This window comes from Lepidochelys kempii, chromosome 7 (assembly GCF_965140285.1).
Source record: "Lepidochelys kempii isolate rLepKem1 chromosome 7, rLepKem1.hap1, whole genome shotgun sequence".
NCBI lineage: Eukaryota > Metazoa > Chordata > Testudines > Cheloniidae > Lepidochelys > Lepidochelys kempii.
In genome coordinates, this window is record NC_136386.1 from 32,810,523 (window position 1) to 32,821,189 (window position 10,667).

General features: G+C 53.1%; 1 protein-coding gene across 2 annotated transcripts; it reads left to right on the top strand.

Annotated features, from left to right (window-relative positions):
* Positions 1-759: 759 nt before the first annotated feature.
* On the top strand, positions 760-10,415 carry TIGD3 (tigger transposable element derived 3). 2 transcript variants are annotated; one of them, XM_078853659.1, is made up of 2 exons: positions 760-1,581; positions 2,892-10,415. In XM_078853659.1, the coding sequence occupies exon 2, from the start codon at positions 2,912-2,914 to the stop codon at positions 4,286-4,288; it is 1,377 nt and encodes a 458-aa protein (XP_078709785.1). In that variant the 5' UTR covers positions 760-1,581; positions 2,892-2,911; the 3' UTR covers positions 4,289-10,415. The 2 variants fall into 2 exon arrangements, with proteins under 2 accessions (XP_078709785.1, XP_073208054.2); XM_073351953.2 differs by having other exon boundaries at positions 763-1,581; positions 2,791-10,415.
* Positions 10,416-10,667: the final 252 nt, after the last annotated feature.

Consider the following 10,667-nt stretch of genomic DNA (forward strand, 5'->3'; position numbering starts at 1 on the left):
CTAAATAAAGTCTTTCAGTGGGATGCCACTCCCAGCCTAGAGGAGATGTAATACTTTATACAAAAAAAAGAGTCCTTTTGCTGGTATAGCTTATACCATTTCCCTGAGCAAAATAAGCTATAGACTTTTATGCCAGTATAAAAATGTCACAAAAATATCCCCCACTTCATCCAGCATCATTACACCAGGAGAAATTTGTAGTGCAACCTGGCCGACAATGAAAAGTGATATTGACATAACCATGCCCGACTGACAGAGATGCCGACCAAATCCCCAGTGCAGATGCTACTATGCCAATGGAAGAGGGCTTCCATCAACGTTGCTAATTTCCTTTGGGGACGCAGTGTTCCCGTACTGGCAGGAAAACCGCCTTCTGTTGGCATAGGCTGTGTCTACACACCAGGGCTAGGCTGACATGGTTTCTGCAGTGTAGATACAGACATGGAGATACTGAGGGTCTGTCCCCCATCTGTATTTATTCAGAGGGATGTAAAGCCAATACAGAGTCTGAGATATGCTAAGATAGACAGGAAACAACAGGTTGCTTATGACATGAAAACAATGCTCCAGTCTTTACTACAGCACCCTGCTGCTCCTCTCTAGAGAGCACCTGGGATGCCTGTGCAGCCAGGACTGGGTTAGCAGCCAGCTGGTTTAGAAGCATTTTAAAGGCAGTTTTTAGTGGTCTTCCTCTTTCACAGTCTTTGCTGGTTGATTAACCTATATGGCCCCCATTGCACCCTAGGGGGAACTCCCAGGTTGGAGCAGGGGAATGGGGGTGGCTGGCCGCCAGGACTCCTGGGTTCTGTTCCAAGCTCCAGTGCATGGGAGGGAGGTCCAGTGGGCTGGCGCAGGGGGCCTGGGAGTCGGGAAGAGAAGCCAGGAGTCCTGATTCTGCCAGACAACACACTGCCGTTCCACGACTGGAGGATAAATATGCACCCAAAAATACATGGCTCTCAACAATCAAAAGTCTCTCCAGCAGGTCTCCTTCCAGTAAAACCATGCGCAGGCCTGGGCCATTCGCCAGCCGCCTCTGCCCAGGCCCCCTTACGGGATAACAAACCATCTGACACAAAACTCCTGCTCTTGTTGGTTGTAGGATTTTCACACCCAAGGTCCTGCCAGCCGGGGAAATTCACCCCCCTTCCCTACGGGGAGCAGAACCACCCACCCCTCAGCCGCGCCAGCGGCTAAGGGAAAGCCCGCTAGGCTCCCGCTGCAGCCCCCAGACTTTCCGCCCTTGCAAGGGGCGAGGCAATGACCCATAATCCCCCTCTTTGCTTCCCCATTTACATTCCTTTCCGGACCCAGGCAAGGGGCGAGCTCCAGGGTAGGAGCGTGCAAACCCGGCTCGCCGAACCCTGGGCGGCCGAGCCGGACCAGCCGCCGGGCGGGTTTCCCGAGCGCCTGAAGCGCCGCGATCCGGCTGCCGGGTTTTACCCCGAGCTTTTGCCGCCGCCGCCGCCGCCTGAAAACTACAGATTCGGGGGGGGGGGTCGAGGATCCGGGAGCGCCCCAGGCCGGGAATGGCCCCGATGGACGGCCCCTGACGAGCCGGGGGACCAGTCTCCCGCCTAGGTACGTACAGAGCGAAGGCCGCTTGCCCGGGGATTTCCCCCCCGGAGCTGGGGCGGTGCGCGAGGCCTGCCGATCTGCGGTCCTGTCCTCACCCCCACACAGCCCTGCCCGGCAGCTTATGCCAGATTTAGCCACCCCCCCCCGCGCCCCCTGCGGGTTCGCCCCCCCCCCCGGGGGCATCGTGCTACGGGGTGTGTGTGGGGGGGGGCGGCGTTGACATGAAGCCTGTCTGCGGGGCATCTTTCCCCCACACTTCGGATTCCTAATAGCTGGAAGGGACACGAAGCCAACCTCTAGCTACTGGGGTCAGGAGCAAAATCTTAACCCTCCCCCTCTAGGGCAAGTCATCCCGCAGCTGCAGGGGTCCCGGTACTTTCCTGTGAAGCGGCGGGTGCTGGTGGCTGTTCCGTTCAGCCCATGGGTTTTATCTAGCAGGGCGGCTCCTATTATTAAAAACCATCTACAGGTGAGGAATGCCGAGCCTGGTTTCCCCCTTACATGGCAGTTGCCCCAAGGAGACAATGTTTGGGCTGTGCCCACTGTAGGAGAAAGGGGACATTACAATAAAATGTCACTAACAGCAGCACAAGTTTTCTATTAGGACACTCAGCTGAAATCAGGGCCCCATTGTGCAGGGCACTGGCCCCTTCTTTCCTCCCCGGCTGAGATCAGGGCCCCTCTTGTGTCAAGCACTACACAGACCCCCAGCTGAGAATGGGACCCCATGGTTCTGCACCAGTCTCCGCTCAACCGAGATCAGAGACATCTGTTGTGCCAGGAGCTGCATGAAATAAGACAATCCCTGCCCCTAAAAGTGTACGATCCATCATCATTTGGACAAGCTGAATTTTTAAGCAACCTAAATTTGGGGGCAGTTTTGAGCTGGGTGGCTCCCTTCAAATTAGGCATTTAACTAGCTGAGACTGTCTCCCCAGAAATCTCTCCCATATTTATTAAAATTACATTTAGGTGGTTATGGCTGAGTGAACTGAATATGGTTCTGGGAGCCAAGACTCCAGGGCTCTAGTCCCAGCTCTGGGAGGGGAATGGAACCTAGTGAGATGGGGGGCAGGAGCTGGGAGTCAGGACACTTGGGTTCTATCCCCAGCGTTATTAAGTTTCCCTTGGATTCTATCTCCCTGTCTTACCAATGGCTGATCAGGGTTTTCTGGGGGGGTTGGGTGGGAGGGTCTCCTGTTTCTCCTATAGATATTCCAGCCCCCAGTGCCTGGCACATCCCTTCACCTCCCACTCCAGGGCCATCATGGAGCTGAACGGGAAGAAGAAACTTCATGCTCTTTCCTTGGCAGAGAAGATCCAGGTGCTGGAGATGCTGGACGAATCCAAGATGTCCCAGTCAGAGGTGGCCCGTCGCTTCCAAGTCTCCCAGCCCCAGATCTCCCGCATCTGCAAGAACAAGGAGAAGCTGTTGGCTGACTGGTGCAGCGGGACAGCCAACCGGGAGCGGAAGCGCAAGCGGGAGTCCAAATACAGCAGCATCGATGAGGCCCTGCTGTGCTGGTTCCACATCGCCCGCACCAAGATGTGGGATGTCACGGGGCCCATGCTGCTCCAGAAAGCCAAGGAGCTTGCGGACATCATGGGCCAGGAGTTTGTGCCTAGCATCGGCTGGCTGGTGCGGTGGAAGCGCCGTAACAACATCTGCTTTGGCCAGCGACACCCGGCACGAGCTGTCCACGCCCCGGAGCCCCTGTGCAACAAGGGGCCGGCGCCGGCTTCCCTCAGCCTGCCCCAGCTGCTGAAGGATTTTGCCCCGGAGAACGTTTTTGGCTGCGGGGAGGTGGTGCTCCTGTATAAGGCCATGCCTGGCAGGGAGCGGGAGGGCAGGGAGTGGCTGTGCGTGGCGCTGTGCGTGAACGGGAGCGGCACGGAGAAGCGGAAGCCCGTGGTGGTCGGCAGGCGGCTGGCTCCGCGATGTTTCTTTGGGGTCAACACGGAAACTTTGCCGGTGCTTTACCGCAGCAGCACCGACGGGCAGCTGACACCGGAGCTCTTCTCCGAGTGGCTGACAGACTTTGACCGGGAGATGGGCCGGCAGCACCGCAGTGTGGCGTTGGTGCTGGACTCCGAGCGGCGCTGCCCCGAGCCGGAGCCTGCCAACATCCGCCTGGTCTTCCTGCCCCCGCGGCCTCGCCACAACGACGGCCCCTCACCCTGCCCGCTCCACCCTGACATCGTCCGGGATTTCAAGTCCCGCTACAAGCGCAGGCTTCTGGGCAAAGTGTCCTCCATCGGCAACGAGACCGACAGCTCCCCCGCCTCCATCGCCGCCTCCATCACCGTGCTGGACGCTCTTCACATGGTGGCGGCCGCTTGGGACAAAGTCCAGCCCTCCCTGGTGGAACGGTGCTTCGGGGAGGCTGGCTGCTCCACGGGGAAGGGGTCCCTGGGACCCTCCAGCCATGACCCCCCCAGGGGGATGAGCCCGGAAGAATTCCGGCGCTTCGTTGACATGGAGACAGAGCTGGCCTGTTCCCCAGCCCTGCCCCCAGCCAGGGCCTACAAGGAGGAGGAAGAGGAGGAGCGGGAGGGGGAGGACCTTTTTGGCAGCCTGCCCACCAAGGCCGATGCCCTGAAGGCCCTGGGGACCCTGCGGCGCTGGTTCGAGTGCAACGGCTCGGCCGAGGGGGTCTTCCGGCAGTTCTACAGCTGCGAGGAGGAGGTGGAGCGGCTGTGCTGCCAGTGAGCGCCCAACTCCCCACACTGCCTCCAGCGGCCTCCCAACACTGGAGCATGGAGGGGCTGGTGACCCTGTACCGCACCGACTCAGTGCTTGGAGAGGGGGATTCCAGCCCAATCGTGCAGTGCCTGAGCGCTAGGGGGCTGGAGTCATCCCCCACTGGGGGGCACGAGGGACTGGATTCATGTCCACATTCTCTGCCATGGCCTCTGAGAGCTGGTTCTGGGGGAGAGGAATTGGAGAGCGGCCCTTTTCTTTCTTCTGGGCGCACCTTTATGGGCATATAAAGATCTGAAAGAGCCCACATTACTAGTTACTGCTGTTACCACCACCCTCAGCAGGATCCTCAGCCAAATATTTTCCACTGGCAATTCTGGGTTGCCCCCATTTCAAGGGTGTCCTGCTAGTCACCACCCCAAAAGGGGCCAGGCCTCTTTAGAACTCAGGCTTGAGTCAGGTTTGTGTCGTCTTAATGGAATCACAATTACCGCAACACTCCCCCACTCCCGACTCAGGCTTGGAAACTTTTGCCCACAGAACTGCACTTCTGCATGAAATAAATCCAAGGAAGAAAGAAAGGGGGAAGTTGAATTTTGACAGTTTTTCTCCCAGTTGTTTGAGCTCTAGGCATTCAACAAAAACAAAGCCGACCCCCCGAAAGCTATAGCAACACCAGCCCGATTGGGGAGAACAGCCCCTGCATTAAATGGATTTCCTTTCTAGGCACCTTATTATCCTTCAGCTTCCCAGGGATCCAAGGAAAGGGAGGAAGAGAAGTGATGTTCTAATATGAGGTACTACACCACCCCAGAGCCAGCAGCCTCTGATCTTTGGATGGGAAGATTTAACTTCCACGGCTGCAGAGGTGAACAGAAGTGGGGGTCAGGAGGTAGGGCACTGGTCTGGAAGTCAGGACTCCTGGGTCCTATTCCTAGCTCTGGGAGGGGAGTGGTGTCTAGTGGTCAGAGCAGAGGAGGCTGGGACTCAGGATTCCCTGGGTTCTATCCCCAGCTCTGAGTGGGGTGGGGTGTCTACACTGCAGTGTAAGCCCAGAGTTTGAACTCAGGCCTAAGCCCCCTGCCATCTACACACAAATGCACTAACCCAGGGCCAGAGGACCCCACAGGAGTAGAGGGTCCAAGCCTGAGTTAAGCTGGGACCCAGGGTTCAAGCCCTGTTGCTTTGCAGGGTAGAGTCCCATTGGACTCAAGCCCTGGGAGTCTGCCACGGTCTCCCACAATTCCATGGGTCAACTTTCTTTGTCCTCTGGACAGGCAAGGTTTCCCACCCTGCACCACAACCAAAGGGCTAGAGCAGCCACATTTTGGGAGGGTGCAAAGAAGTGTGGGACACAGTAGTTGGACTCGGGCCTGCATCATGCAGCAGCCCTAGGGTGGGACCCAGGGTTCAACAATTCCTAATCTGGGGTTACAAAGGAGTGTAGACACTCAAGCCCTAGGTTAGCAAACCCAGGATCTATGACCTACAGTTCCACTAACCCTGGATTGACATTTCAGTGTAGACAGGCCCTGGGAGTCCTGACTTCTTCTGGGCTCTATTCCCGGCTCTGCCCCTGACCTGGAGCAAGTCCCAAATCCTCTGTGCCTCAGTTTCCTCTCCCACCCTTCGTCTATTTAGATTAAGCTCTTTGGAGGCAGGAACCATCTCTCACCAGGTGTAGAGGGCCCAGCATAATGGGGGTTTTAAGTGCTACCGTAATGCTCCTAATAAACGAGAAAATACCTTTAAAAAGCAAGATAACCAAACCAGACTTACAGGCCATAAAGAGGAGTAGATGCCTCATTTTATTAATTCCCCCTCCCCCACCTTCTTTTCAAGTCACCTTTAAAGAAACACACACTGTAAAATGGTACAATATTTCCTATGGAAATGGTACTGCCACAGGGAGCTGGACCCACAGACAGAATTCCTGGCTTGCCGCACGGACAATGGCCGATGGTCCTATTTTTCCAATGGAAACTTAACTCACTGTCGGGAGAGTTAAACATGCCCAGTTTGTTCCGCTGCAGAAAGACGACAGCCCCAGGATTGGGGAGGTGTTTTTGCTTTGTCCTCGGTTACCTGGAAATACCAGGATAGCTTTATGGGAAAGCAGTGGGAGTCAGGACTCCTGGGTTCTATCCCCAGGTCTGGGCAGGGAGCTGAATCTACTGAGTTAGAGCAGGGCGGGCTAGGTGTCAGGACTCCTGGGTTCTGTTTCTGGCCCTGTCACTGACTGGAGCAGTTCAATTTGCCATTCTGTGCCTCTTTTTCCTCTCCTTCCCTCCGTCTATTCAGGCTCTCAGCTCTTGCAGGGACTGTGTCACCCTGCATCTGTGCAGCACCTGGCCCAAGGGGGCGGGGGAGGCTCCCCAGTCTTAGACAGAAATGCCAGGCACTCTCAGACCATAAATAATTTACTCACATACCTGAGTAGTTTGCAAGATCAGGGTCCTTCTACAGGAACAACACCACCACCACCTTGTTAATAGACTGCAAGGGCCACGGAATATCATCTCATGTGCCCTCCTGCGCTGGGAAAAGTGCGAGATTGCAAACTTCAATCCAGTTCAATGACCAACGTTTCAGGCTCTCCCCTGAAATGAGGGTATCTGTGCTGTTGGCTCTGAGCTGCAGTCAGTTCCAGCAAAAAGACCACCCTTTGCAGAGGAAGCCGTTAGTAGGTCTGGGGCCGTGGTTCCAGAGCCATAGGTGCTGGAACTAGGGGGGTGCTCATGCACCCCCTGGCTTGAACTGGTTTCCATTATATACAGGATCTGCAGTTTGGTTTAATGGCTCAGCACCCCCACTATACAGATTGTTCCAGCACCCATGTTCAGAGAACCCCGTTTACTTCAGGGGTTCACCCCACTAAGAGCTGACTGCAGGGCCAGGGTCTCCCTGAATTCACATACAACTCCTTCAATACCTAAGATACACTAGGTTTGGACTCGTCCTCTCCAAAATTTCCACCATGGTTGTCACTGCAGGAAAGCAAACACCGTAAACCAAATGGGGGAGTTTGCCTTGCAAAATTTTGACGGAAATGAATAAAAATCATTTTGATTTTTTCAGCAAAGGTTGAAAGACTTCTGCCAAAACCCAAACTTTGTCCCAAAAAACCATGTTGATACTGCTGCCGCCGTGTTTCATGGGAGTTGTGTTTCAGTTACCTCATGCTCCCATTCTCCTTTATAGGCCAGGCTCCCTAGTCAGACTACATCTCCCATGATGCACCGCTGTCCTCCCTCTTGGAAGGGTGCTTCACTGGAAACGTAGTCTGTCTGGAAAAGACCAGCCCATAGAGGAAAAACAAGGACAGGGGGCATCCGAACTAAAACTCCCATGAAGCATTGCAGCAGCATCTCCACATTGAAATATTTGATTTTTGACAAAAAAAACAAACAAACCACACACACCACACCAAACCAATACAAAAAATGCGCAGACATTTCCCAGGGGAAGCAGGTGCTTTCTGCAAAATATTTTCTTTAAATCAAAACCCCAACTTTCCATGGATAGCCTGGGTTTCCTGCAGTCACAGTCTCCAAGTACCTGTGTGGGGAAGAGAAATTTGATAATAGAGGGCTCTTCAGTCTATCCAGCAAAGGCCTAACATGACCCAGCAGCTGGACGTTGAAGCCAGACAAATAAGTTCCAAGGAACAATTGATGAAGGGCTGTGGTGGATTCTCCAACACTGGCACTTTTTAAATCAAGACTGGATGTTGGTCTGACAGATCTGCTCCAGTTCGAATAGGAATTAATCGAGTAGTGACCTGTGCTATACAGGAGGTCAGACCAGATGATCACAATGGGCCCCTCTAGTCTCAGAAATCTGGGAATCTTGTGAAGGCTAGGACTATAACTGTGAAGGCTAGGAATATAACAGGGTTTAAAAGAGAACTGGATAAATTCATGGAGGTTAAGTCCATTAATAGCTATTAGCCAGGATGGGTAAAGAATGGTGTTCCTAGCCTCTGTTTGTCAGAGGGTGGAGATGGATGGCAGAAGAGAGATCACTAGATCTGTTAGGTTCACTCCTTCTGGGGCACCTGGCATTGGCCACTGTCGGTAGACAGGATACTGGGCTGGATGGACCTTTGGTCTGACCCAGTAGGGCAGTTCTTATGTTCTTACTTGCCATCAGTACCACATGGGTATGTGATCCCACCATTCCAATTCGCTTGGCGCTTCGCAGCTACACAATTCCCAGGGATACAGCCAATGTTTTGGATTGGCTCAAATGGCTGGAAAGTAGTCTCACCGCCCCTAGGAGTTCCAAAATCATGAGCCAGCTGAAAAATCATCATGCTATTGCCTTAAACAAATTGTTTTTTTGGTTGAAACACACACTTGTCACCCCTGAATCTACTGTCTGGGTTTTCAGTTGTTTCCAAGCTTCTCCCTACACCCACAGCGCTGGAAATATTAAAATTGCCACACACACACACAGCATTGGTTTCACTTAAACGGGTTTTTGGTTTCCAGCTGGTTTAGCCGGCACCTGTAAATTTACTGACGCAAGCCAAGCTTCAAACTGGGTGTAGAACTGCAATACAAGCGTGTCCCCACACTGAGTTGCGTTAGTTTAATCAAGCCCATGTCTATACAGAAGAGTTGTGGCTTAGTGGATAGAGTACTGGACAAGGATCTGGATTCTATTCCTGTCTCTGCCACTGGCCTGCTGGGTGACCTTGGGCAAGTCACTTTAGAGCTCCAGGCCTCAATTTCCCCATCTGTAAAATGTAGCCAGTGATACCAACTCCTTTGTAAAGTGCTTTGAGTTAGTTTCATAGGGAGTCTAAAGCCAGCTGGGACCATTAGATCATCTAGTCTGACCTCCTCTAGAAATGCAGGCCATTCAATTCCATCCAAATACCCCTGTATGGAGTCCAATGACTTTAGTCTCCTGAGGACTGTGTTTTAACTCCACTGTTGAGTCCCAGGCAGAGAGCAGGAGAGACGGAGGGTCCCCAAGGCCTCTGTGAGGCAGGGATTGATGAGGTGAGACATGCCTGGATGATCCCAGCAGGCGGCCCACGCCTGGTGCTGCAGCAGATCTAATGACAAGTGCTGTGTGAGAGTTAGGTATGTTTATCCTGCTACAGCTATTCCTGTATGGGAAGGGGATAAATACACTGGGGTAAGTCACCATTATACCTTTAACTGCCTCCACACTAGGGCTTGTACAGGTATGAATAGAGCAGTTAAAACAAGCCAAACAAACAAACAATCACATCTGTAACTGACATAGTTTTACCAGGGACAAAATCTGAGCATACACTGGTCTTACATGAAAGTCTCTCATAATACCAGGACTCCAGGAGCAGGGGCTTTAACAAGGTAGCAGCAAATATCATGAAACCAGGGCAATGCTGGGAAAGGTGGGTTTTTTTAGAATCTCGCTGTGGTTTTCTTGTAAGGTGAATCAAATGAAGGGGAAAAAACCGAACAGGTGGACAAAAGAGCAAGCATGTTAGATGTAGCTTACACTCACCAGGCACCAAGGGTTTTAATGCTGCTTGGATTTGGAGGGGGGCCTAGAAGACAGGATCTATTCCAAGCCCAGATCAATTTAACATTGTCCTGAAGCCCCATGACCAGCACGGTCATCAAATGGAACCTGGATATTGGTACACAAGGCTGGGATATTCAGGGATGTCGGAGAGTTAGGGATTAGAAAGCCTTTCCCCCCATGGGGTGCTGGTTCCCATCCAGCCCCAAGGTGCAGGACTGGCTTGCTCAGAGAGATGGGATGTGGGGCCTTTCCCCTGGAAGGGCACCAGCTCCCATCTGGCTCCAAGGTGGAGGGACTGAGTGATATGGGATGGAAGGGTGAATGGGATATGGCTCTTTCCCCTCTAGGGGGTGCTGGTTTCAAGTGGGCCAGAGAACAGGATTCCATTTAGGCGCAGAATGTCCTGAATATCCCCTGAAAATCCCAGCCTCTTGAATTCGGAGCCAGCAGTGAGAAACAACAGCTACAGTTAACAAAAAAACCCGGTAACAAATAACATGAAGGTTTTTTCGGGGGTGGGGGAAGGCATCCTTTTCCTCCCCCCTCTGTGTCATCTCCCATGTTTTCTTTCTCAGAGAATCTACGTGAATGCAAATAAAAATACCATCAATAAGTTCTATCGAAATGCCATTCTCTCAGTCCATGGTGGGGCCACCTCTGGACATCAAGTGCAGAATTGGGCCCTAGGAATAGTGACCATCGGTTGGTTACAAGCAGGGATACAGGCCATGATCCCCTTCCCCCACCATGCCCAAAGGGAAATCCTCATTGCCCTTTGGCAATACTGGATCTAGGACACATGGTTGAGCAGTTCTGCTTCTATCCAGCAGGGGGTGCTGGGGCGCATGCACATTCCCCACCGTAT

Bases quoted from the DNA above. Each gene is read 5' to 3' on its own strand.
- TIGD3 (XM_073351953.2), top strand. From the start codon at position 2,846: ATGGAGCTGAACGGGAAGAAGAAACTTCATGCTCTTTCCTTGGCAGAG.